At 49.1% G+C, this 27,364-nt stretch overlaps 9 protein-coding genes across 9 annotated transcripts; 5 read left to right on the forward strand and 4 right to left on the reverse strand.

Annotated features, from left to right (window-relative positions):
• Positions 1-239: 239 nt before the first annotated feature.
• AO090023000254 (CRAL-TRIO domain-containing protein) lies at positions 240-1,867 on the reverse strand (the record flags this gene model as incomplete). Its single annotated transcript, XM_001820775.1, has 4 exons — positions 240-787; positions 849-948; positions 1,002-1,043; positions 1,115-1,867. 4 exons carry the CDS (start codon positions 1,865-1,867, stop codon positions 240-242), a joined length of 1,443 nt encoding a protein of 480 aa, XP_001820827.1.
• An 881-nt stretch (positions 1,868-2,748) lies between these two features.
• AO090023000255 (putative C6 transcription factor) lies at positions 2,749-4,986 on the forward strand (the record flags this gene model as incomplete). Its single annotated transcript, XM_023235503.1, has 1 exon — positions 2,749-4,986. One exon carries the CDS (start codon positions 2,749-2,751, stop codon positions 4,984-4,986), a length of 2,238 nt encoding a protein of 745 aa, XP_023090519.1.
• A 188-nt stretch (positions 4,987-5,174) lies between these two features.
• AO090023000256 (putative guanine deaminase) lies at positions 5,175-6,545 on the forward strand (the record flags this gene model as incomplete). The annotated part of the gene is made up of 1 exon (XM_001820777.3): positions 5,175-6,545. The coding sequence occupies one exon, from the start codon at positions 5,175-5,177 to the stop codon at positions 6,543-6,545; it is 1,371 nt and encodes a 456-aa protein (XP_001820829.1).
• Positions 6,546-7,037: 492 nt separating this feature from the next.
• On the reverse strand, positions 7,038-9,638 carry optF (small oligopeptide transporter, OPT family; the record flags this gene model as incomplete). Its single annotated transcript, XM_001820778.1, has 6 exons — positions 7,038-7,237; positions 7,288-7,557; positions 7,607-7,821; positions 7,872-9,199; positions 9,256-9,444; positions 9,585-9,638. The coding sequence occupies 6 exons, from the start codon at positions 9,636-9,638 to the stop codon at positions 7,038-7,040; spliced, it is 2,256 nt and encodes a 751-aa protein (XP_001820830.1).
• A 1,298-nt stretch (positions 9,639-10,936) lies between these two features.
• AO090023000258 (FAD-dependent oxidoreductase) lies at positions 10,937-12,116 on the forward strand (the record flags this gene model as incomplete). The annotated part of the gene is made up of 3 exons (XM_001820779.3): positions 10,937-11,317; positions 11,373-11,770; positions 11,831-12,116. The coding sequence occupies 3 exons, from the start codon at positions 10,937-10,939 to the stop codon at positions 12,114-12,116; spliced, it is 1,065 nt and encodes a 354-aa protein (XP_001820831.1).
• A 1,523-nt stretch (positions 12,117-13,639) lies between these two features.
• fos-1 (sensor histidine kinase/response regulator Fos-1/TcsA) lies at positions 13,640-15,766 on the forward strand (the record flags this gene model as incomplete). Its single annotated transcript, XM_001820780.1, has 1 exon — positions 13,640-15,766. The coding sequence occupies one exon, from the start codon at positions 13,640-13,642 to the stop codon at positions 15,764-15,766; it is 2,127 nt and encodes a 708-aa protein (XP_001820832.1).
• A 3,057-nt stretch (positions 15,767-18,823) lies between these two features.
• On the reverse strand, positions 18,824-19,884 carry AO090023000260 (NAD(P)/FAD-dependent oxidoreductase; the record flags this gene model as incomplete). The annotated part of the gene is made up of 3 exons (XM_001820781.1): positions 18,824-19,072; positions 19,124-19,430; positions 19,493-19,884. The coding sequence occupies 3 exons, from the start codon at positions 19,882-19,884 to the stop codon at positions 18,824-18,826; spliced, it is 948 nt and encodes a 315-aa protein (XP_001820833.1).
• A 2,011-nt stretch (positions 19,885-21,895) lies between these two features.
• Positions 21,896-23,367, reverse strand: AO090023000262 (putative protein kinase; the record flags this gene model as incomplete). The annotated part of the gene is made up of 5 exons (XM_023235504.1): positions 21,896-22,089; positions 22,154-22,319; positions 22,379-22,695; positions 22,744-23,087; positions 23,132-23,367. 5 exons carry the CDS (start codon positions 23,365-23,367, stop codon positions 21,896-21,898), a joined length of 1,257 nt encoding a protein of 418 aa, XP_023090520.1.
• A 1,702-nt stretch (positions 23,368-25,069) lies between these two features.
• Positions 25,070-27,205, forward strand: AO090023000263 (S53 family peptidase; the record flags this gene model as incomplete). The annotated part of the gene is made up of 5 exons (XM_001820783.1): positions 25,070-25,278; positions 25,327-25,590; positions 25,640-25,863; positions 25,915-26,035; positions 26,086-27,205. The coding sequence occupies 5 exons, from the start codon at positions 25,070-25,072 to the stop codon at positions 27,203-27,205; spliced, it is 1,938 nt and encodes a 645-aa protein (XP_001820835.1).
• Positions 27,206-27,364: the final 159 nt, after the last annotated feature.

A 27,364-nucleotide genomic window follows, 5' to 3' on the forward strand; every position in this document is an offset into this window, starting at 1 on the left:
CTCCGAGCCTACCGGAGAGCTTGACAGGGAAACTATCATAAATAGAGTGGGCTCGTAGCTACATATAGTCACTGTGGAACGGCTTATTGGGTAGGTTTTAGACTACCATTACTACCACTATACGGATCCAATGAGACCTTTGACTTTGTTTTTTATTCTTTTCTACTCTAGCTCTTGAAATATATTGCTCTAAATAACTCTAATAACCCGCAAGAAAGTCAAACGAGGACGATAACTGATCAAGCTGCACTGGCCACTTGTGCCCCATTTGCATACTCCACTTGATCAACCACAGCCTTCACGTCCTTCTCATTGACCTCCTTGCTCTCCCCCTGGCCCTCTTTAACGGGATAAAAGTCGATATTGCCATGAGCTTGAATCACACCAATGCGATCCAGAAGCGTACGGGAACGTACGTACGGATCCAGCTTCCAATAATTCTCCCGTAACCGCATGGCGATATCCGCCCTACGATCTTTTTGCTGTGAAGCATCACCCATATTCCCCTTGTCCTTGGCAGAAAGCCACATCGAAGTTGCTTCGAAGAGTTCCTCTCCGATCTGTTGGTGCTGGGCCATGATAGAGTCTCTGGTGGTCGTGTCTTGAAGTTGAGCATTTTCGTCTTGTTCAGGCTCTACGTATTCGTAGGTCCAGTCTTCATCACCGCCAAGTTCCTTCACAATCTGGGATCGATCGATGAATTGCTCCAGGTCTTCAACTGAGTTCACGAAGTGAACTTTGGCGGCCACAACCGGGTCAAGCCAGCCCCGGATGACCTTCCAGATTCCTGGTACGGGAATTAGCAACTTCAGTAGCTGGGGGAGGGTTGAAAGGTGCATTGTAAGTACCGGAGAAGAACCATGGGGCATTATAGAAGAGCATGTATCCAAGCGATTCGGGATAGTTTTCCTGGAAGCATTCGATAATGAACTTGACTGGAGCGTACTCCTTTGAATAGTTAGCACATGACACGGATCTCTTCGAAGGTCATAATAGCCTACCATATTTGAAAGAGCAAAGTTTGTCAAGTCGAAGATTAGTGTCTACTCATCCAGTCCACGAATTAGCCGCATTCATACCTTCTCATGCTCAATCGCGCATAACGGGCACTTACCATGGTCTCAACAGGAGGAACAAGCAGCAGTCGCATCACCTCGATGTTCCACAAAATACATGAATTGAGCGCCTTTTCAGTCTGCGCGCCTGGCTTATGGGTGCGTGCTCTCACAACACAAATAGGACGACCGGATTTATCGGAGCCATGAAAAAAGCCCTTACCCATGCGCAATTGGGCTATAAAGCCCTCACCGTCCTTTTTCTCATTGCTGGAAGTGCTGCTCTGCGACTGTTGCAATGCATGAAGCTCTCCTTTGCGGATTACCTCGGTTTCTACTTGTTGCTGCTTGCTCCACCACTCCAATGCTGATACGAACTTGACAAAACCTTTGGGAACATTCCACTTCTCGGCACGTAAGTATCTGAGAAGGAATGTGTCTGGATGGTCTTGTTTCATCATAGCAAAGAAAGCCGAGCGACGCTCGTCCGGCTTGAGCTTGGTCAGAACTTGCTGAATTAACTTGATCTCCTGTGCGTTCATCTTCATCGCTTCAAGCTCGGAAAGCAGTTTGGCAGGCACCGGAGGCGAGTCGTTCGTTTTGCTCGTGTCCTCCGACCATGATAGTGAGAAGAGTCTTCTGCGCTGTTTAGGTGATGTTGTGGAGGTAGTTTGGCCACTCCGATTCGTGTCTGTGCGATATAACTCGGCGTCGCACGATCGCAAGAAGATCCTCCATAGCTGTAGGAGTTTCTCTTCTTGGTCTTGGGTGAGGTTCCCCACGTACCCCGTTTCTACGGTTGCGATACTCATTTTCAGTTGTATTTCGGCGGTACGTTGATAATATCTGGTAGAAGAAGGGTAGCTGTAGGTTGCTTATATTTGGCTGTGTAAGGTATCAGCCCTCGATCAATCCTCGGTCCGTGACGACCTTTCCTTAATACCGCGGGGTGGTCCCAATTGAAATATTAAATAGACCCCTTGGCTTAGTGTATACCGACAGTTGAGCACCGATCCACATGTGAAATCTCGCAGCTACTTTAATAAAGGGACCAAGAGCCTGGGGTTCTTCCTCGGTATGTAAGCGTGAGGGGTAAGAGGTACATCAGGGACGATCTGCAAACCTCTGGGGCTATGATTGACGCCTTGTCTCAGAGAAACCTGCTGGGGCAGAGTATGATTCTGTTGGGATTCAGTAATCTACCAGGTTCATCCATGTCATGAAAATCATGGGATGTACACAGTATCCTGGGCGCATATCACCACGTTTCTTCCGGGACCGTGACGTGCGTTACGTCCACTGCAGAGTGGCATTCTAATCTTGATGATGGGACACGACAGATCATCCAATCAGGACTAGGGTTCAGGCAGTTCATTTGCCAATCACATATGATGGATTTCCGCCTAATCTGGGCAGGAGTGCGAGAGTCTATGGGTCGCTCCATCTGAAAGTCATCTCTCGTGGACTCAGGGGAGAAGGGGAAAGCGGGGTTAATAACCTAAAAGGCTGAATATTGGCCGCGTGGTACAGGGGTACAGGAACGGTATCTACTTAGCCGATTGGCGCAGTGGCTGGCTGGCCATCAGAGTACCTAAGGTCCTAAGTATCTAGGCTTAGGGCAAGAGAAAAAAGATCGGCGCAGGCGCGGGCAGCGTGACGGGGGAAACCAAACCTCAAAGGGACTAGCGGAGGGATGACCTTTAAAGCAGCAGGAGGACTTCGTACTACGACATCCCCAAGCCATCATCTCCACCATCGGAATGGCCTGCGGTTCGAGCCGCCGACCCCCTTGGCCTTTGCTGCATCTTCCAGTATGACCAACCGTGACCCTGAGTTTCGACATCAGCTGGGCAAGTTTCGTCTAGATTCTTCCTTGTCCTCGCATGTTTCCACTCCTCCACCTTCAGTACTACACCATGAAACCTCCCCGCTCTCTCAGCCCCCTTCCTTGACGACTCCGACATCATTGCAGCCACCGCCGACCCCATCCCATACCTCCCACCATCGCAGCAAACGGGTTTCAACTGCCTGTGACTTCTGTCGCAAGCGGAAAAAGAAATGTGATTTTCGCTATCCGAACTGTTCCGCATGTACTCGCGCCGGCGTACGATGTACGATCCCTCCGCCGGGTCCCCAAGTCGCCAGTGCCTCCGTCCCTCGAGATCAGCTTGAGAATCTTCAGAACCGCGTACGATGGTTAGAAGACATTCTGCGACGCAAGACGGGCCTCTCCGTCGCCGACAGGCCAACAGGGAGTGCGCTGGACGGGGAAGGAGATCTGGACTGGTACCAGGTACCAACAGTGTTAATGGGCCGGGACAACTCCCATTCAACGACATCCGCGACCGTTTCAGCATCCAGCCCAACTGAGTCTCCCGCTGTCGGAGCAGAACTACCCAATGTAGGCGAAATATTTCGAGACCAGCTAGAAAATCGACGACCATCAGTTGCGCGCCCGGTCGCGTCCGCCCCGCGCGTTCTTCGCTTGGCCTCCCTGGAGGATGCTGAACGAGTGGCCTCGCAGTACTTCGACGGCATTGGCTACCAATACCCATTCCTCCATCGTCATGATTTCTTTGCGCAGTTACGACGCATATATACCGGTGACGTGCCACCACCCGACGTGCTATACACATATCACATCACCATCGCTATCGCCATGCTGATCAGCAACGCCGAAGGCACACAAGCAAACGAGTACTACCGTGCGAGCCAGGAAACACTATCTTTGTCGTTACAGAATGAGGACCTGTCAGCGGTGCGAGCCTTGCTGAGCCTGGCACTATGGACGATGTTTTCCACGAACGGTCCGAGCGTGTGGCATGTGCTAGGCAGCGCCCTCCGCCTGGCGACGAGTCTTGGTCTGCATAAACCTCGGAATGCGTCCAGTGTGGTGGAAGACGAAATGTCTAAGCGAGCGTTCTGGAGTCTGTACAACCTTGATCGACTTGTTGCCAGCACACTAGCCCGACCGTTGGGCATCGCGGACGAAGATATCAGCGTGAACTTACCGCGTGAATTCAACGATGACTGGAGCGAAGCGCCGGGAGCCAGTGCCATGACGATCCCAGTGCAGGTGGTGCGACTGCGCCGGATATTCTCGCGGATTTACCGTTACTGTAAGTTTGCCGAAAGGCACTATGATACCTCTGGACTAACCTTGGCAGTATACAATAACCATCCTCCTCCTCCTCCCGCCGAAGTTTCCCTTACACTCCTTCACTTCCGCCAAGAGCTTGATGACTGGCGTCGGAATGCGCCCGTGTACCCTCCCGCCCTTCTGTATTCCACCAGTTATTACGATTATCTTTATGCAACCACTCTCCTTCTCATGCATCGACCCAGCCCGCGAAATCCGACACCGGATGCGACTAGCATTGTGAGCTGTGGCGATGCCAGCATTCAAGTGATCCGATCATACTGGGACAGCTATTCCGTCGGGAAGCTCAAATGGATCTGGCTGACTCTGAGCCAGATCTACTTTGCAGGGATCACCATCCTGTGGTGTCTCAACCAGAATTTCCTTTCTGTCCGGGATGGCCATCCAGCGGCCTGGCAACCGAACGACCAGATGATGCGACGGGCCATTCAGGCAGTTGTCGTGGTGCTGGAGGAGTTTGGCAAGCGACGGCCGGGAGTAGAACGTCTGGCGGAGACGTTTCGCCATCATAGCACAGTCATCTTCAGTCACTTAGCATATCAACAGGAGCAGATCCACAGCCAACCTCAGCCTCAGCCACCGCTGCAACCACAGCTACAGCAACAGAACGTTCTGGTGGCACCCCCGGTGCCCATGGCGGCTACCTTGGACGATGTGCTCCTAGTGGATGGGTCAGGAAATGTGCCTTTGATCGATGCGCAGCTGGCCGACGAATTGTTCTATTCATACGATTGGTTTCAGGAAGAGATGGCGACCTTTTATACCCTGTGAAGATGTACATAATTTATTCGGATACAATCGAGTTGAGATACCATTACTATTCGTCCGCTTATCACTGTTTACTATTACCCCACCTCTAATCAAATACTACATCACATCAGACCATCTCAGTTCTTCTCCTCCACCTCCCCTCAATAAAAACATCCAGAAACACACACTTCCCCAACACAACAACCACAATGACCACCAAAACCGCCCAAGTCTTCCACGGCACCCTAATCCACAGCAAAGACCCCCAAACCCTGGAAATCCTGCCAAACACCCTCCTCATCATCTCCGCAACAGGCCAAATCCAATCCCTCCACCCCTCCACCAACCCAACCGACATCCCAACCCTTCTCACCCAAGCAAACCACAACCCCGACACAACCCCCATAACCACCCTCTCCGCCACCGAATTCCTCATCCCTGGCTTCATAGACACGCACACACACGCCCCACAATGGTCTCAACGCGGCCTCGGCCGCGGCATCGACCTCCTCACCTGGCTGGAGCAAATCACCTTCGCGCACGAAGCCAAGCTCTCCGACCCCATCTACGCAAAACAACTCTACCGCGCCGCTGTCCAGGGAAGCCTCAAACAAGGCATAACAACAGCCTGCTACTACGGCTCCCGCCACAAAGACGCCTCGATCATCCTGGCCGAAACATGTCTCGCCATTGGCCAGCGCGCACTAATCGGGAAATGTAATATGAATCGCCACGCACCGGACTGGTACGTCGACTCTTCAGTCGACGAATCCGTCTCCGATACGGTCGAGTTCATCGCCAAAGTAAAGGAATTAGATGGAGACACCGGTCTCGTGACACCGGTCATCACGCCCCGGTTCGCAATAACCTGCGACGAGACTCTCCTGAGTCAACTGGGTACAATCGTGAAACAGAACCCGGGTATACCAGTGCAGACACACTTCAACGAATCCCACGGAGAAGTCAATTTCACCAGAGACCTGTTCCCGCAATTCAAGAACGAGACGGAACTCTACGATAACTATGGTCTCCTCACTAACCGGACTATCCTGGCTCACGCCATCTACCCACAACCCGAGGAATTCCCCCGTCTCAAAGAACTAGACTGTGGTGTCGCGCACTGTCCCATCCCCAATACAACCATGGACGAGTTCATGATCGCCCCTGTGCGGGAGTATCTCTCGCGCGGGATCAAGGTCGGCCTGGGCACGGATTGCGGGGGCGGATACTCGTCGTCTATGCTTGATGTGATGCGGGCGGCGTTTATGGTGTCTGTTGCGAAGCAGACGGAGACAGAGGGGAAAGATGCGCCGTTGAGTGTTGCCGAGAGTTTTTATCTAGCGACGCTGGGTGGGGCGAGGGTTGCTGGGTTGGAGGACAGGGTGGGACGGTTTGCACCCGGGTTGGAGTTTGATGCCTGTCTGGTTAGGACGGGCGTCGCGGAGGGGATTATGGCGCCTGTTGAGGAGGAAGACGGAGTTGAGGGCGTTTTTGAGAAGTTCCTTATGACGGGGGATGATCGGAATATTGTTAGGGTTTGGGTTAGGGGGAGGGAGGTTAAGGGGTCTTCTTCTGCTTGATATTTTATTTTTCTTTTCTGTCTTTTCTTGTTTGATGGGATTGGTTGGGGGTTAGGGTAGTTTGATGTATATCAATCTGACTGTCTTTGGTCTTGAGTAGTGTCTGTGATGAGTTGTTGAGTGGGAAATTGTCTGCATTATGTTTATGTTGAGTTACGCGGAACGAAGGTATTCAGTAGACTAAAGTATGATATATTTCTAGGTCGGGACCAAAATATACACTTTGCAAGCCTAACGTACAACTCGACAATCTCAACAACTGTTGTAAAGTGTCAAATGTAAAGTGTATATAACATATACTATATTTTCTCTAAATAATTACAATTAATAGAGACCGTATGCTATGATCAAACTAAGTCTGTCCCGAAAAATAAACACCTAACCAAAACCATATCCAAAAAGCTTGAAGATATCCAGCGTATAAAAAAGGGGTATTGCCGGCCTAGATGAAGAACTCAATACGCCGAAACAGATGCACAAATCAGAAAAGAATCATTCCCATGTTCCTTTGCGAGGTCCGAAATATCCGGACTCCGGTAGCGCCTTCCACGGCGTGCCTTTACCGTCCGCAGTGCGCGCGGACACAGTATTGCCCCACCAGTGTAGCGGACCAGCTGGAAGGGTGATGCAGAAAAATATGATGACGGTGGCCACGGCCACAGCACAGTCAAGTGCTGCTGAAAGGACGTAATCTACACCATGTTAGAGCGACGCAGGGATACACCCGTCAGAGATGACTTACTGTATTTAGACCACCAGGCTGGTCTCCGTCGTTTAATCAAGCCATTAAAGATAAAATTGACAATCCACCAGGATGAAAAGCTGATCCCTGTGGCGGGTGGAACAAGGCTCATGGCACCAAAAGCAACCGGCCATGAGATGTAGTTGGCCTGCTTCCAACGCCGACCAATGAGATATGTGACGATAACTACCAGTGGCCCAGCCAGGAAGAACCAGAGGAGATTGCCGTAAATTTGACCCGGGGAAAAATTTCGTCCGGGACCGAGGGCGCCTAGATATTGTTAATCAAGTTCATTCTATGCGTTATGGCGAATGCCTACCCCAGATTAATGAAGACGAATACGTGACTCGACCATGGGGACAAGTAAATCCGCCATTGGCATCGGGCGTGCAGACACCATCAATTCGAGTGATCATGAACACCGTTACACCGCACTGTACGACGGCCCCAATTAAAGTCGCCAACCCCTGGGCTAAGAATAAGGTTCGGGGGGCAATGTGAAGATAGTGTGCCAATTTCATGTCCGCCACAAACCTGTTCTGTTAGGTGCGCTCAGACTCCTGGGGTGAAACGGAATGGCTTACTCTAATCCTTGGGACACTGCCACGTATCCGTAGAACTTGAACGCCATGTTGGCGACAGGCCGTCCGAGAAATGCGTAACCCCCGATAAACTCCGTGATAAGGTTCAACTGGTTGCTAGTAATGTTCGTCACCGCTTTGATGATGCCAACGGGAATAAAGTAAATCATCGGTAGCACAAAGGCTAACAATACCGCCCACGCTGGGAGACCCGTATGCCAAACCTCGTTTGTCACAATGCTTAGTGCAAACATTAGTATGGTTACGGCTGCAAACCACCACCAAGGAACGTCTTTGTAAGACGACATGAGCCGTGAATGAACATCCTTCTTATCCCGTCCTTTCCATTGCTCCCACAGGTCAGTCCCGTGGTACAGAGCTATGTGAACGAAAATGCCCGTGAGATTGGCAAACGCTACGCCGTAGGTCACTGCATATCCCGCTGGAAGAAACATGGGCGAGTACTCGCGGTACGCCTCGACGTTGACCGTTCCGTCATGGTTCATCACACGGCTGGTGTTGTAAGATTTGCCTGTATTGTCGAAGGTGTTGGAATTCAACATCGGGAGATAAGCCGAATACCACGTATTGGTGTAGTAGAGAATTGGACAGATTAACCAGAAGAACAAGGCAAATGATCCAATCACGTTCAGCCCTGCCCAGAAAGGAACCAGGAGAGGGCTTTGATTCGCATAGACAACCTGAGCCCAATCAAACGTGAGAATTGACATGCCCAGCCCTGTTGTCTGGCCAAAGAGCTGGTTAACAACAACGTTCGTCGGTACAATCCAGCAGATAAAGTTAAACGTGCTAAGACCGGTGAAGAGGTAGCCCGGGGCGAAATACCAGATTGCTCCGCCAGCGAAAACAAAGAGGAAGAAACGAAGACGCGTTATCGACCAGCCATCCGCGACGACATTGGCGCGCGAGTGTAAGGTAGACAGTAGCGCGGCATTCGACAAAACCTGGGGCCAAATCATTGTTGCCGGTCCTACGAGCCAGCGGGAAGCCATGCCTGCCAAGCCGAACCCGAACAGTTGTGTGGTGATACACAATAAGATCTCGAATCCCCCTTGCGAAGGCATGTTATAAAACTTCACCATTGCCTCAATTATCTGCGTCGCAGCCGCCGATCCGAAGGAGACATTGGCCATGATAGTGATCAAAGCATGCTCCTTGATGTTGAAATGGCGATCCGGATTGAGCCACCCCAATGGTAGCCATTTTGCCCAGGCACAGCCAACGGGAAACGCGACCAGCTGTGCTACCAAAGCGCTGATGGTTACACTGGGCTGCCTCAGACTGAAGAACTGATTCAAACCGCTCCCGACCTAAGGCTAGTCAGTGTTATACGCTCTGCGACATAACTTCTCCGCCACTGACGCACAATCGTAAATATCACCCCAATCGTCCACATCCGAACCGTGCTGACCGGCAGATGTACATCGTCCACCGGTCTCACGACCGCACGAACCTCTGGGAAGGGAGAATCATCGGCTTCGTAGGGGAGGATCTCGGCGGCATCGCGGTCGCTGAGAATGCTGTAGTTGCTATCATCGATATCTAAAGACGGCTCCTAGCGATGATCATTAGATAAAGAGCTAACGGTATGGGTATGGATGAAGTGATTGGCCCCATCTGCATGGCATATGGTGTGTGCCACGTGGAAAGCGAAGGATGGTGGTCACTGGGCGAGCTAAGTCAGTCTAAACCCACCTGTAAGAACTCCTTTTGCTGGGGCTTTTCGTCCCGCCGCGGGATGTCAGCCATAATACGAAGGACGTATTATGGTGGTAAACAGAATTAAAGTAGGCTGTTCGCGCTGGGTCCAGTCAATGAAGGTCCTGGATCTTGTCTAACAGGGGGTTGAATAAAGGTGGAGTGGGCATGACCCTCAATGTAGTTTAGTCTCGCTCGTGACAGGCGAGCCCACGGGATTCTTTTATTAAAATTTATTATTCCTCTTTTGATTTCTACCCTGTTGAGTAATAAACTCTCGCTCTGAGCCGTGAGGACCAGGGATCGATACCAATATTTCCGGTAACGGTCCATACGACAATACCAGATCGGAAAGCCCCCTGGCCTCGTCATCACCCAAGAGGCGATGCGGTTTGAGAAAGGAGAAGATCTTTGCTACCCGAGTATCCACTCGACCTGTATACTACGGAGTACTGTGTTACAGAATACCTCTGAAGACGAAAAAGAAGATAGAGAGGATCCACCTCGAATTCGTTGTCGACTTTTTCTATATCTTTTTCTCTTCACCTTCGATTTTATTTTGTTATTTCTTTAGGTATTGAATGTACTCCGTAGGTGATTGTTGACATTTCCCTCACATCGGCCATAGTTTCTGTATCGAGTTTAGTCGACGATACGAAATGTAAGTCAAGAATCCATGTGCATCGGAGGAATCGATAGAAAACCCTCGTCGACCGCCTTGGGTATGGTTGGCGGTTCAGTCCGTCTTTTCCTCATCGAATATTCGCCGAAGGTTCCATAGTGCGTCGGGACGAACCGCCCACAGTCATGCCACGATAGAAATCAGCCTGTGAGCTTTGGTAAAGCCGCAAGATGACGAGTCCCTTGGAAACCCTTTTTGCTCTTGGGAAACAATATCATACTAATATTATTGGCGACTAATGCGTGCAAAACTTCTATATCTGGTGTAGACGTCGTGGTTTGTGGCTCACCCTCGTCGCTCCCAGCGGGTACAGCCGACCATCGGATCTGAGCGCTTCTATCCGACTCCAGCAAACCATTCGAGAACGACACGCAAACTGATCATCGCTAAGAGATGGCTGTTCCATCGGTTCCTTATAAGAGGAAGGTGGTGGCTCTCGTAGAATGATAAGATCAATGAATATCTTGGTCCCCTGAGGGCTTCACATCCAGTTACCGCACGTTTTATATGTCGTCATATCGGTCCTTCAAATTTGCCTCTTAAGATTCTCATAGTTCTCATCACCAGAAGTCTTGACTATTTGAAGACTCCGGTGTAGGTGATCTGCGCCATTTCACGACAAAGAAGGCATATCCGCTGGTACAGATCGAATCCCTTCAACGACAACATGGGGGATCTTGGCCACCCCGTCGATATCTCCTCCGTGCCTTTCGCACAACGCCCCATCATCATTTTGGGTGCCGGAATTATTGGTTGTGCTGCCGCAAGACAACTTCTGCTTAATGGGTTCTCCGTAGTCTTGGTGGCCGAATATCTCCCCGGAGACCAGAGTATTTTCTATGCATCTGCTTGGGCCGGAGCAGCATGGCATGCGGCTGGGGGCATTAGCCCTGAATACCGATACTTTCAAGCGATCACACATCGCCATCTGCTAAAGATGGCACAGGAAGACCCTGAGTCAGGGGTCTGTATTGTGGACACACGCGAGTATCTTGAAGACCCCCCGACTGAGAACTCTGCGATCTGGGGGAAGACTGTCGTATCGAAGGTGAGGTGGCTCTGTCATGTCCCGGGGGACGTTACATTGCTGACTGTGGAGATAGTTTCGTGACCTAAAACCTGGTGAATATCCCCCTAATTTCGCTTGCGGGTGGGCATACGATACCCTCGTCACCGACCCAACGCGCCATATGCCTTACCTGGGAAAGCAAATCAAGGCGCTCGGGGGTCAGTTCATTCGGAAACGGGTCGAATCTCTTCAGGAGCTGTACACAATGTTTCCCGAATCGAGCATCTTCATCAATGCCAGTGGTATCGGGAGCAAGACGTTGAGTGATGTCCAGGATGAGAAGTGTTTTCCTGAACGAGGACAAAACGTATTTTTGCGCACCGACAATTGTCAGACCATGTACTTCCGGAACGGCAAGGAATATACTTATGTCATTCCTCGGCCATTGTCAAAAGGTGTTGTGCTGGGTGGAGTAAAGCAAAGCGACAACTTGTAAGTGTGCTCATCGTCCTGTGGTACTAGATTTTCACCCAAAGGCTGACTGGTGAATAGGTCTCCCGAAGTGGACATGGAGATAGCCCGAGATGAGATTGCACGCGCCCATCGTCTCGCTCCCGAGATAGTTCCGGAATATCCCCCCGAAGATGTGCTGGATCACATCATTGGCATCCGCCCGTCCAGAAAAGGCGGTTTCCGCCTTGAATCTGAAAAAGTGGGAAATCGCATTGTTGTATCCGCGTATGGATTTGGTGGGGGTGGATACGCCTTCTCCTACGGTGTGGCCGATGCTTTGGCAAAGATGGTGGAAACGGCTGAGCGGGAGAACGTAATTCTCTAGAGCGGCTCATCGATTTCTTTTATTGAGTCAGCTGATACATCTGCGTAGGGCGGGGTGTTTCAAACTGGACTGGATGTTACGTTTGCATTTTGCTCATTAGCGACAGTATGATGGATGATACCAGTATAATTGCAAGCTGTTTGTTGATTTTATGGGGTGCTGATCATAATCAATGACATTAATTTTACGGAATGAACTTTACTAGTTATTTTATCTTCGTTCATTCTATTCGATTTGGCTCTCGATTTCAGTTTCTTTTTCGCTATGTCTTCTATCATACGGCCACATGAAGACAGTGGTCTCATGTTAGTGGATACCCGTGCTACTATTAGCGACGGTAGGGCCTGCCTCACTTCTCCTTTGACGGGGTACGTACTTCTAGAAGAGCCATGGAAACATAATTGATTTGTGGCCTTGAACTTACCTTAGACACTAGTACTTTTGAACCGTCTATCCTTTCCAAAAGGGGGAGTGCAGCGTCTCTGATTCTTGTTTCAAAATAACCTTCTTCCCTTTCATCCTATCACGATGCTTGAAGGCATGAAACTACTGTTGATGAGGCTTTACATGGGTGGACCCCACAATTAATGAACCTCTAACTATCGAATCTATGACGTCGAGGCTCGATAACATAGTACGTACCTGGAAGGTCCATGCCGAAGGAAAAGAATTCCTAGTCAATGCCACGAGGTCGGATGAAGACGATCGGCATCAGATAGCTACTATCGAGGATGCTATCAAACCAAGGCAGAATAGTCAATTCCGGGGTGACCAATAAGGGTTTCAGGTGTATCTAAAAATACCTTTTGTTTAATATAACAATGTCACGACGGGATCTACTGAGCCAGGAGCAATGACAAGAACTTTACTAGTCCATGTGTGTACCCTTTTTTCTTACCCTTCTTAATTAAACGGCATTTGAACCTGGCTGAATAATCCCCGTGGAAATAGGCCGATGGGATTCTAGAACCTGAACCAGCTCGGGAGTAGAAGTGGTTCCATTCCTTGATTTGTACCCAGTTCATTCTCTGAGGTGGACCCGCGGTTCTGAAGGAAATCAAGAATCAGTTGGACTAAGGTTGGAGGGAATGCAAACATTGGTGGTTTTGGCATGCGAGCAGAAGCAACGTGACTGGCCGGTTGAGCATGTGCCCCGCCAGGCCGGGCTGGTCGGCCGTCCACTAGTGGACGAAAGCGCATGGTCGATCGCCTTCCGTTGACGTCGGTGGTTTGGCCTTTTGCCTTAACTCGGCATTTCCCCTAATGAGGAAGATTTCTCTCTGTGAGCCAACATGAGGTTTCAGATCCTGATCGCTTTGCTTTTCCATCTTGATCTGGCTTTCAGCTTTTGTGGGTGAATTTTACTGGTATGAACGGGTTTCACGAGGTCACAACGTAACCTAGATCGTGTCGGATCGGGTGAATCAACCCCAAACCGCCTACTAGCTTTCCCTCCCTTAGATCCCAACGGGTCTTTTTGATCGTCCAGTCTTATACCGCCACGCTTCTCGTAGAAAGCAGGGATGTCGCTCAGAGATCGATTTCTCAATCTCAGCATGCACGATCGCGCCCAAACCGTGAACCTGCCGCTGATCACGACGCCACCAGAAGATAATGATATGGCGTTAAGTGAACTCAAAGGCGACCCGAAGCCATCGCTACGAACGAATGACAACTGCGCTTCAGACGCTGAACATGTCACCCCACAGCACGATGCCTCGCTGTATCGCATTTATCGCTACACCCCAGTACCGACCATCGTCGCTGACGCAAACCTGTCCATAGTGGAAGTGTCCGACAGCCACCTCGCCCTCTCGGGCCAAACTAGGGATACATTGCTCAATACTTCCATATGTGATATCGCCCCTTCCATAGTCCCTGTGCCAGATACTGCATCCTTATATGGCGCGATACGAGCGGCGATCTCAACGAAGCAAATTCAGTTGATCGATGATATTCATCTAAGCGATAAAAAGTCGTACTTTCGACTTCAGGTTACCCCAATTTTTCAGGACCGTGCTTTGATATATATAGTTTTCGAGGCGCATAAGGACACCAGGGATCGCTCAGATAGCCAGGATCATCACCATGCATATGTGAATGAAACGTACAAAATCCTGGTGGATACCGTCAAAGACTATGCCATCTTCATGCTGGACACCCGTGGCAACATCACAACTTGGAATCCAGGCGCTGCTATCATGAAGGGCTACTCCGCTTCCGAGATCATCGGCAAGCACTTCTCAGTGTTCTATAGTCCCGAAGATCGGCGCAACAATAAGCCAGGGAGGGGCCTGGCGGTATGTTTGCGTGATGGAAGGATGGAAGATGAAGGGTGGCGCTACCGTCAAGATGGCTCTCGATTCTGGGCCAATGTTATGATCACCCCTGTTTACGAGTTCGGCCGTCATGTCGGATTCGTGAAAGTGACGCGTGATTTGACCGAACGGAAGGCGGCTGAGGGGCGTCTCATCGCAGCTTTCGAGGAATCATCAAGACTCAAGACCGACTTTTTGGCTAACATGAGTCATGAGATTCGTACACCCATGAACGGCATGCGCCTCGCATTGTCAATGCTGACAGACACCGAGCTCGATAACAACCAGCGTGAATATGCATCTATCCTCGAGGATTCTACTTCAGTATTGCTCCAGATCATCAACGACATCCTTGATTACTCGAAGCTATCTTCTGGGTCATTCTCCCTAACATCCGATATTGTGGAGGTTGAAAGCGTCGTGGGCGCGGTTGTGCGAAACTGCAAATCTTGTCTAAAACCAGGTGTCACCCTCAGTTGTTCCATGCCGCCGAATTTTCCTCAAACCATGCGTGGAGATCCACTACGATATCGCCAAGTACTCCAGAATCTTATTGGCAATGCGGTGAAATTCACGGAGAAGGGGCATGTCAAAATATCCACTTCATTCGCTATAGACACTGAGGATCCAAGAATGTACAATGTCTCGACTGAGGTAGTCGATTCGGGCGTTGGTGTACCTGGAAGTGCTATCAACACCATGTTCACGCCATTCACACGGTTTGCGGATACTACGAGACGGAAATACCAAGGCACCGGGCTCGGTCTTTCCATCTGCAAAAGCCTAGCAGAGCTCATGAATGGGAGTGTAGGCTATCGACCAAATCCGGACGGGCCCGGTAGTGTATTCTGGTTCACAGCTAAAATGGGGCGGACGGATACGCGAGTTTCAATGAGGCGTTCCAGCATGCTTCCTACTGACAGCTCAGAAAATCTTATCAAAAAGCTGAGAGAGGTCGCGCCCCGCAAACACATCTTGCTCGTGGAGGATAATTTGGTGAATCACATGGTAATGCTTAAGCTCTTGCAGAGTTTCGGGTTCGAGCGGATCGATGCTGCCTGGGATGGGGCAGAGGCCGTTAGGCTAGTGAAACAAACGCCACTATCTTATAATGTAGTGCTTATGGATATCAGCATGCCAGTGCTAGATGGCCTCGAGGCGACATCTCAGATCCGGAGCATGAACATTGATGTGCCTATCATTGCGCTCACTGGAAACGCTTTGAAAGGCGACGCTGAAACCTATCTCGCCAAAGGTATGAACGACTATCTGGGAAAGCCTGTGCATCGCAATCACCTCCTGCAGGTGCTTTGGAAATGGCTAGGCACATGAAGACGGAGGCTCTCACTGGAACATTTGACTACGGCGTGTGAATACGCCTTTTTTAGGACCCACTAGTTTGTGGATTATAGGGTTGTCGCCATCCTTGGCCTTCCTCTCCGTCTTTGTCAGTGCACTCACCGGACCCTAATTAGCTCCATCAGCATACCTGAGCTGGTGGTGCTGATTTCATTAGATGCTGGATGTGTGGCTTGTTCGAGAGACCCAGACTCTCCTTTTGGCGGTACCCACTCGGTGACAAGGTGCTATCGTCTACCAGACAGGGCGCTTGTTGCCCAAAATAAGGCGTGGTACGGAGCCCGGAAGGCTCACTCAGTGCCTCTGTTTCGCCTTGCAAGTACGGTAGTCGGTCTCCACTGCCGAATTATTTCCGACGGAATTGGCCGGAAACCAAATATATTCTATCTGAGACATTAGAGTTATCGCACGCGCCATCTTGGACCGCTGTAGTATCATTTATCCGCTAGTGAATGAACTTACCATATTAATGTTATTAATCCTACCTTATTACACATCCGATAAAGCTCCACTATTTGCGCACAACGTCGCCTGTGATGGGAAGCTTTCGTGACTAACTCTTGGCTTGTTGGATGGAAAAGAGTTTTTATTGAATATTCAGCAGAGTTGCATCGGGGAATCGGAAATGATGCCTCTATCTTGTCACCTTCATTCAGTGGCTAAACGAGAGCCAGCGACAGCACGAGCATATCGAGCTAGCGTGGACGAGAAGAACAGATTTCAAGGAAGGCTTTCGATCATCCATCTCGCCTATCGAAGTTGCCTATCACAGCGCTTGCCTGATCGAGCCTGGGCGGCATAAGCTTGATGGAGCTGTCGCTCCAGCTCCAATATGATTTGGCGGAGGACATTCTTCGCTGCGTTACTAGGCACGTCAAGCAAATCACTCGGAACCTGGACACCGTTCAAAGTTCTCGTCTTATCTTCTTCTGCCTCCTGTCGCTCCTTTTCGTATGAATACAGGTCATTAGTGAGGCTCATGTGCATCATACACAACCGATGCATTTCCTCCAATGGCCTCTCTCCCACCCAGACACCCTACTGCTACAGGAGAACTGTAACATACCACTCACGCCGCTGTAAAGTTGTCAATGACTCATTCAACCCTACAGAAGTCATAAATACCTACGCGACCAGAAAATCATGTATCCGGTAGTGGACGTAATCTGCCCATGACAGAAATGGGGGCTGTTTCTTTGGTTGATCTAGGGTGTGCTGCAGGGAATAAATTTACCGCGGAACACGCAGCCGAATCAATCAATAGCAAATCTCTTACACTTAGTACTTCCTCATGGAGATCAGACCTGCTTCCATGCGCATATGCTTTGACCGATTTGCTCTAACATCTCCTTTGCCGCTGCTTCAGCGTGAAGCCAGTGTATGCTCTGCACTGCCGCAGAGAAAGTGGTCGGCCATGGCAACCCCATGTCACGCACATTGAAAACAGTTGCTATCTTCCAACTGGCTGCTCTTGCTAATCAGTGCTTCTCCTAAGTAAGGGAAGCCGTTCTTAGGGATATAATTGTATCGATTGGAGCAGTACTCGACCGGCTTGATGTCTAAGTCGAAGCCCATGTTGAAGAGGGCGTATTCCCCGGTTATTGAAAGTTGTGTGAGAGAGGGGAGAGGTATGGGGGGTTTATGCGGTATAGATGGTAATCTATGGTGATCTTTTATAGGGCCGCTTCGTATATAAACCAATCCCATATTATTGTATAAAAGCCCTGTTTAGGGCTTCCCCGAAGTTTCCATATTTCGATGTCAGCCACAGAGCATATCTTCCTGCGATCCTAACAATTGCCAACTTGTTTTCTATTTCTCAAAGTAATCTTACCCTTCTGTTACCTCTAGTCATCGTACTATTATAGTTTAATCGTTGCGTAACTGGAAACTTAACGCTGCTATATGTGGAATACCGAGTGTGTAGATTGACTTCGGCCATCCTGTTTTCATGACTACAGAACCTGCCACTTGGTCGTCTTGGTACTCCATATGCCAATCAAGACAAGGACTTCCCCAATCATCGCAACAATGCCTTTCCTACGCACCTACATCTCTTTTGGTTACTGTGTGCTTAATAGTTCTGACTCTGACTGACTCCAAAGCAAGCCCACTTTCGATTACCATTTACTAACTAAACAAAGTATAGCTAACCTCTTCTCTCACTTTCATGACCCCTCAAGACAAGTGCTGCTATTGTCGAGCGCCGGATTGACAAAACAAGATTCCATAAGACTGGGGCTGCGCTGCTATAGATCTATACGCTCGGTGGAAGCCTTGCAATCGTAGGCCGAGCAGACGGTCAAGTTAAGTACCATTGTCAACGTATGAAGGTCATCTAGTGACTGTGGCTCTAGTTAATCGTTGGGCATCCAGTTACTCATCACTCGACCACAAAGCTGGCGATGCATAACGATGTGGACTACCCCGGAGAGGAGATAAAAGAGTTCCTATCGTCACGTCTACCGAAATACACGATTCTAGGTAAAGCTTTGTCGTTAGCAATGTGCCTTTCAAGGCGTCAATGAAACTAGATAGGGTTATCAACAAATGGATATACAACGGTGGCCAGTCAATCATCCGCTTTGACCAATAATAAAAAGTTCACGGAAACCCCACTTCGAATCCACTTCAAATACATTCTCAACACACCAGATAACCAAAAAAAATTCACAAAATAACGCGTAGCATGTGCTGTTTTATCTAGCGACTTCTAGGTTATGAGCCTGGCATTCTTCCCCTGAATTAACATGCTGTGATGGATGAGAAATGTCAATTTTATATGTTATATAAGTAAAAAGACCCAGAGGTCAGTGGTGCCCGGACATGGCTTACTAGTATACCCGCACAGCTTCGGAGTAAAAGAGCCAGAGTATTTAATTAATATGTTATTTGATTAATATGTCTAGCTAAGTTACACATATAGGTAAACATCCCACTGGAATATTGACACAGATAAGGTATACAATGGTGTAAAGCATGAAAAAAATGCTACAAGCATCATCGCCACTCTAATATCAAACCCACCACTCATTCATTCGCGCTCACCAGGCACAGTTCATCCTGCAACTGCCCCACCAATCCTCCAGCCACCAATACCCCCGATGACATAGCCGTTGCGACGACCTTCACAGGAGAAGCACAGTCACCCGCAGCAAACACACCCGGAACAGAGGTGCTATAGAACGGTGCCGTAGCTTCGAGGTCTCCGGTAGGTGTCAGCTGCAGCCCGAGTTGCTCAGCAAAAGGACCATTAATCTCAGTCTTGGGCTTATGGGTCTAATGATGATTAGATTTAGATCATGACGAGAGTATATGACATGTACTTACCAGAAAGCCTTCTGTTACTTGCGTGCCATCCTCGAATATGACGTGTACATCGGATGCACCGTGTCCTTTAACTAGCTTGGAGATCTTTTTCTTGTTAACTTTAATCCCCGTTCCCCGAGTTGATTCCTGCAGAGTTTGTGCAAGCTCCTCAGCACCATCAGTGTACAAAGTCACTGTACTAGCGAATCGCTTAGCCATACGGGCAAAGTGCATGGCTACCATAGGATTAGCAACATCGCCAACGGCGAGCAATCCCGCAGAAGCACAACCACGTTCTTCATATCCGTGGCAAAAAAGACAGTGGAATCTGCCATACATAGTCAGCCAAAGAATCTCACAATGAACATAAGAAGCAGAATAAATACTCACATGCCTCTCCCCCAACACTCTTTATACCCATCAATGTCTGGGAAAATATCACGGACACCATTGGCTAGGACCAGTTTGCGGCCTGTCCAGACACGATCAAGGGCATCGAATGCCTTGAAGTAACCATCAGAGGTCTTTTGGACGTCCTTGATCTCGATATTCTCGAATTGAATAGTATCGTAGCGGGCCAGGATACGCTCACGAGCTTCGCGACGGAACTCGGCAGGTGAACTGTGATCCCATGTAGCTACGTTATGCATATGGTTGGACAAGGCATTGCGGTAAACACCCGAGTCGAAGACGACTGCGCGGTATAGTTGACGGGCGAGGCCGGTTGCTACTGATAGGCCGGCTGGGCCGCCGCCGATGATTAGAACGTCGTAAAGAGTCATCGTTGTTATTCTGTTTATGAATTTAATGCTAATAGAAGATATAACATATCCTTCATTTTGGAAGATAGCATGATGGATTGACACGGAAATTTATACGCAAGCATGTCGGAGACTTAGCCCTAAGAATGTCTCCGAATAGGCTCCATCGTTGTCTTGGCCGACTTTCGAGAATCTAGACTTCACGCCCCTTCTCCTAGAATAGAAGCAATGGCCATATTGTGAGTCACTCACTGATCGAGTGATCGCATTTGAGAGAATTATTCAGCCATCTAATGTAATCAATATAGACGGAAATTGGTAGACGACAACAACTCGCTCCCTTTAAAGTATTATGCCGAGGACCCTTGGGACCACCCATTTCGTATCCAATACTATATGGTCATAGAATGGATGAAGTATGAGTCAGGTGCATAATTGAGAGCTTTGTAAGCTGCAGAGTCTGGAATGAATTCATTAAGAATACCTTATTACTAAGGGTCAGAGCACAAAGTATATTTGTGCTGTGTATATAGCAAGAACATGGAACGTCTTCTAGATTCACGTAACAATAATCACTGTGGCATAGTATGTTACTGTCCTTAGTTTATGCGATATCCGGGATTTTCCTCGGTGTTGGTTGTCATAGTGGTCTTATATAACCAGGGAACTATATCCATTAGAGGGCCATAGTCAGAACGATTATCAGAAATTGTCTTAATCAGGGAGTACTTCTGGTCCAAGATCCCAAATTGGGCACCAATTAGCGAGGTTATAGATAGTCCCTGGACTAAATCTTCTTGTATCTATGCTATATATAGTTGGAAGGGTACCCAGAACCTGAAATTGTCCAGGATAACACATAAGTAAAACGTTAATATATCCCTAATCCCGAGAAGAGGCACAGTAACCGTTAAACCACTGAATCAACCATTAAGTATAAACCATAGAATGATCAGAGAAACCCAAGCCTTGTGCTGACGATAGAAGGCAGTTTCAAAGGGGCCAAAAAGCCCTAGGAAGGTTGATCAGGCGTACAATCTCTCGTATATATTCCCACGAAAATCCCATCACCACGTCAGGCAAAGGAATTAAATGAGAATGGAAGCTCACTCTTCAAGAATTCCATAGCCAACTTAAAACCCGCTTCATCATCTCCCAATACCAAACCCCACAAGAAAGCCCTACAATCTACCTCTAACACCACAAAATGGACACATACAACCAGAGCATCCAACAAATCTACTCCAGCCTAGGCGTAGGCTTTGCCGTAATTCTGGTATTTGTTTTCCTTCGACGTATCACCAATTATGTCCTCTCTTTACCACCGTCCCATCCGATCCCTGCCGGCGGTCGAATGCTGTGGGGTTTTTTAAACTCCAACATTGTCGCGCAAATAGTCGGGTATACGCTCATGGTGATAATGCTCAGGGAATCACTAAACAAGACGCCTCAGCGGACATGCCCTAATCCGTGTCCGTCTAAGATTAATATGAAGTTTGATCATATGGAGATCTCTGATATTGTTTCATCGGCGGTTAGGAGTGCACTGGCGGAGCCTACTAGGGTTAATGAAGGCGGTGCGCAGTAGATCTTTATCGAGGTCTCTAATCCTTTTTGAAGTGTTTAGTTTGTGTTTGGTAAGGGTAATTGGGGGATTCTTCTACCTTTTGTTGCTGGGACAATGAAGACATGAGGTCACATTTTGTATTTGGTTTCAGGATGGAGAGAGGTCTAGTGATGGAGTAGTGATGGACTCGGCAAGATTTAATGATGGTGATAATGGTCATGATGATAGCAAGAATAGATCGTTGCTTGAAGTCTAGAAAAATAACATACTCCTATCTTGAATAGGGTTTGGAAGATTCTAATTATGAAGTGTAGGTTTTAGCAGCAGTCTTCTAAACCCATGTGACCGTGTCTCTATATCATACCTCGTGCTGTGATGTAGGAAAATGCTATTTCGACTATATCTGAGACTTTGCACGAGGTAAGCGGCGGCTGAAATGTTGACCATAAATGAATTACTTCGATATTACAAGTAGCTATAATCGACCAAGAACGGATGTTCAAGCAGTTGTTTGGCTGTCTTGCGTTCCTCTGGCAACCACTTCAACATCGACATAATGAATGCCAAAAATAACTCTTTCTCCTTGCCATTAAGCCGCTTCTCCAGAACCTCAAGAGAAACAGTGGGCATAGTCGCTTCTTGGTGAGCAACCCAGCCACCTGCAACCATGTTAGCCTCGGAATCAATAAGAGAAAGGATGTGCGATGAGAGTAAAGTACTAACCGCTTGAATCAAAGCACTGCTCCGTCGTCTCACTACGCCGCACGAATTCAGTCGGCGGTGGTCCAATCAAGGCTACCATGAGGGCCAGATGTTTGAACGGGTCATGGCCGTCTTTAGAATCGAATATGTCTCCAAATAGATGCAGCCCTTCGAACATGTCCCAAATCTAATCAAAGATCAGCAAGGCAGCCCAGTAATAAGAAACTCCAGTAGCGTCTGACTCACAAGGCCTGCAAGGTTCCAGATATCGATAGCGCTTCCCCAAGGCATTTCAAAAATAACTTCTGGTGCTCTGTACATATATGGTTGGACGAAAGGCCCTGACTCCTGAGTTTTGCCAATCCTTGCCTCACCAAAGTCGCATAGAACTGGGAGACCGTAGTCTCTACCTCCACTTGGCCTGCGAAACTTTCGACTGTTATATATAATACGCGACTGACCAATCAACTTCCGGGGACTTGGGTTTTCAGATTCCGCTGCTGCAAAATCTGCCATCATGGAGCTATCCTCCAGGCTGAGCATTAAGTTGACGGTCTTTAGGTCTAGTAGACATCAGTATGAGATTCAATGTCTACAGAGTGTAAGTCTACCGGTATGTATAACCTCAGCCTCCGCGTGCAAGAAATCAAGCGCCAATAGAAGTCGCATGACAGTCATCTTAAGCAGAGGCAGATTAAATGGCCTGGGATTGAGGCCCCTCATTTCGAGAAGGGTCATATGCATCGGCTGCAGCACGAGGCACCGATGTGTGCCGTCAGGGCCCTGGAGGTCGAATGAATCATACAGCTCGCGGATCAATGACTGACCCGGATGCGAAGAATCGACCTTTGCCAGGTGTTCATAGGCTCTGAATTCACGATCTGTTACAGTAGGATGGTCTGGAAAGTAGGTGGACACCTTCAGGACCGTGTACTTATTGACTCTTGATTCATAACTTGTCAGAATCCCTTTAGGATATATTGGACTTGGGGTACGCACTGGAGATCCCGGCATAGCCAACTCGTTGAATATGCCCCGTACCCAAGCTTTCCGGTTACTTCGTATCTAGCTTGATAGATATCGCCGATTTTTACCGGATAATAATGCTCCGGTTTGTAATGTGGTAAGGTCTCTTCCTCAATCGGAGTTCCCGTAGGGAGGATATGAGCAACGCTAGAGGATTTTCTAGGACACGGTCGCGTTCGCCGAATGCTATTGGTTAAAGCTCTCAACATAGATACCATTGGAGTTCAACCCAGCCTTCTGCAACTCAAAGTTAGAGAAGGTAGGTTGAGTTAGGTTGTGAGACACGAGGACTCAAATGAGAGCTTGTTTGCAGGAAGGAAAAACAACACCAGAACCTGGCAACGAAAACATGCCGTGATCATATGACCCAACCTCATAATTCCGCGTTTCAATATCAATGTGAAGTGTTTGTTAAGTTTCTACAGGACAAATATATCCCTAGAAACTGTATGAAATTTTAAAATGCAAGAGTCCTCTGAAATGCCTCGCAAGTTTGTGTCTATTCCTTGTTGGGACTAGCCAGCCCATGTAACGAAGCCCTATGTTTACCATGGCCAGAAGTAAGCCATCTATACGGAGCTTACCACTGTATCTGCCCTCGCCTTTCCATCTTCCTTCAACTGACATCGCAATTCAGCAATATTGTTTTGTACAGCTAGCGGTAGATGTTATTCCCAGAAGCGAGTGAAAATGACCCGCTTGGGGGGTTAAGAAACGACATAATAACTCCAATATAGAAAGATAAAGGGCTGACTGATTTAGGAATATAACCAGGCATTGATATCACTACTTAACACTAGGAATTAGGTAAAATGAGGATGACAAGCCATGCCACCCAAAATTTTCTTCATTATGGCAGCACTATAACACAAAACCTGGACTGGAAGATTGACTCTCCTGCAGACGGGAGAAGAGCGAAAGAACCCCAGGTGGGCTTAGTGATCCTGAGGACTTCAGACTGGCTTCATTTGACACCTCCATCCTAATAAACTTCTCGTTCAGTCGCAAACCCCTCTTTGTCCTTAGTAAACAAGAACTAACCCATGCAGATCACCTCCAAGGCTCCTAGGTTGAGGCTACTTCATTACAAAAACCAGTGAAGCAAGCATTCTTCTGCTCGATCACTGGTGGGTCTTTGGTTCACTTTTAGCGTATCTCGTGGAGTTTGCTTTTATGGCTTTCTCAGGGGTCGAACTGGAGAGCAGCGCTGCTCTCAATTGCGCTAGTTTTACAGAGCAGGTGTTCCCCGCGTCGATCAGCGATATGCTGTTACCGCTGCCGAGGGAGAGAGCAAATAGCGGGTCTAGAGCCCGAAGCTTTACCGTTCCCCATTCGATCGTCATCTATCCATACCCCACGCGCAGGATGTCCACGAGAAGCTTAAGTTGCTCCTTCACATGGGTTCGTCATAATTAAGCTCATCCGAGGTTTTCTCAGGTTGATCACTCCATATTTTACTTCCCGTGTTTGTGATAATCAGGACTCGAAACCATATCAATCCAGCACTATCATCACCACCATGACTATCTTAATCTGCGCTAGACAGGTTTGGCTCTTAAGTTCGAGTGGACCGGGCCTAAACAAGCTTATAAGACTTAATTGGACCCGACGATACAACGCTGCCAATAACAATGGCTCTCTGTGCAGATCGAACCCTGAAGCCTACACAATCACCCGCCGTTCCCCTCGGCCTTAGCGCACACTAATGCTCCTTCAGGAGAACAATGCGATTCTAAACTGCTAACCCCGAGAGCTAGTGGACTGCTTGTTGAATGAGCTTGGGCCCTCTGCGAGCGGGGAATGGGGCTTTCCAGACAGGTATATGAAAGGGCAGAGTCCGTCTATACTAGTCCTTGCTTCACCTCTGTTCTCTGTGTTCAGGGTTGAAGAACCCCAAGTGGTGATATCAATATGAAGACTTCATTCTTACTGTTGCATACACTTGTGGCGGGCGTGTTGGCAATCCCAACGCGTACTGACTACGTCCTCCACGAGCGTCGCGATGCTGTACCAGCCCACTGGACAGGGGAGAAACGCCTGGATGGCCAGACCGTGCTGCCCATGCGAATTGGTCTGACCCAGTCTAATCTGGACCGTGGTCATGACCTTCTCATGGAAGTGTATGCTTTCTATATCTTCTGTACGTTCTTCTCCTGCTAACGGTCTAGGTCCACCCCCGGTTCCCCCCGATACGGCGACCACATGACGCTTGACGAGGTCCATAATCTATTCGCCCCGTCGCAAGACAGCGTAGACAGCGTCCGCTCGTGGTTAGAGTCTGCAGGCATTTCCCCGGATCGTATCTCCCAGTCGACGAACAAGCAATGGCTACAGTTTGACGCGGGCGTCGATGAGGTCGAACAGCTTTTAAAAACGGAGTATTACCGCTACTCGCACGCTGGCACTGGTCGGTCCCATGTGGCTTGTCGAGAGTGAGTATCTCCGTTGTTCATGTGAAGTTTCTCTCTAACCAAGTAATAGATACCACGTCCCAGAAAGTGTGCAATCGCACATCGACTATATCACGCCCGGTATCAAGCATCTGGAGATTCGAGAGGAGAAACCAGTTGAGAAGCGTAGCCTTGATAAACGGTCATTTGGCATCCTCCCACCCATCCTCCGACCATTGACCCTGCCTTTGGAGGAGCTACTAGGCCAGTTGCTCTTGTTGTGTGATGTAGCTGTAACGCCGGCTTGCATTCAGGGTAAGACCATGTCCACCCTAACTAGAGGCATACCACACGCTGACTGACCAGCCATGTACAACGTAACCGACGGCGACAAGGCGACCAAGGGCAACGAGCTCGGTATCTTTGAGGATCTAGGGGACGTCTATAGCCAAGATGACCTGGACCTCTTCTTCTCAACCGTAGCCCAGTACGCTCCCCAAGCTCCCTTCTCTTCCACCCACTCTAACCCCCTCCCAGCAAGATCCCCACAGGCACACACCCAATCCTCAATGCCATCGACGGCGCCCAAGCCCCAGCAGACACCACAAACGCCGGCACAGAATCCGACCTGGACTTCGAAATCTCCTACCCCCTAATCTGGCCCCAAAACTCCATCCTCTTCCAAACCGACGATCCCATCTACCAAAACAACTACACCTACAACGGCTTCCTGAACAACTTCCTCGACGCCATCGACGGCTCCTACTGCAGCGAGGCCTCGCCCCTAGACCCACCGTACCCCAACCCAGCCGACGGGGGCTACAAATCTCCCCGCCAATGCGGCGTCTACAAGCCCACAAACGTAATCTCGATCTCCTACGGCGGCGCAGAAGCGGACCTCCCGATCGCCTACCAGCGCCGCCAATGCCAAGAGTTCATGAAACTGGGCCTGCAAGGCGTCTCCATCGTGGTGGCTTCCGGTGACTCAGGCGTCCAAGGTCGTGGCGGCTCGCCCACGCCAAGCGGCTGTCTTGGTAAAGATAATAAGGTCTTCGCTCCAGATTTCCCGGCTACATGTCCCTATCTCACTACCGCGGGAGGTACATACCTCCCTCCCGGGGCTGACGTGCACGCGCACGAAGAACAAGCAACGACCAGTTTCCCCTCCGGTGGTGGATTCAGTAATATCTACCAAAGACCAGACTACCAGAACGCCGCCGTCGAGGAGTACTTCAACACCGCGCAGCTCTCCTATCCCTACTACGAAAGCGTCGACAACAGCAGCTTTGCCGCCAACGGCGGAATCTACAATCGCATCGGAAGGGCGTATCCCGACGTCGCCGCTATTGCGGATAATGTACTTGTGTTTAATAAAGGGTTGCCGACGTTGGTCGGGGGTACGTCTGCCGCGGCACCGGTTTTCGCGGCACTGTTGACTAGGATTAACGAGGAGAGACTTGCGGCGGGCAAGAAGACGGTGGGGTTTGTTAATCCGGTGTTGTATGCTAATCCGGGGGTTTTCTTTGATGTGACCAAGGGGAGTAATCAGGGTTGTGGGACGGATGGGTTCCCGGCTGTTAAGGGGTGGGATCCGGTTACTGGGCTGGGGACGCCGAATTATCCGAAGTTGTTGGAGTTGTTTATGGGGTTGGATTGAGGAGTTTCTATTGGGATTGAGGGTAAATGAATATCTTCACCAGTGTCTAGAGAGAACTAGCAGAGCTATGTCGAACGTAGGTTCTACAGTGTTCTGACAATTAGTGTGATGTATACATTTAGCTTTTATTCATATATACGATGTATATACACCAATCTA

Source organism: Aspergillus oryzae, chromosome 3, assembly GCF_000184455.2.
Source record: "Aspergillus oryzae RIB40 DNA, chromosome 3".
In the NCBI taxonomy this organism is placed as follows: domain Eukaryota; kingdom Fungi; phylum Ascomycota; class Eurotiomycetes; order Eurotiales; family Aspergillaceae; genus Aspergillus; species Aspergillus oryzae.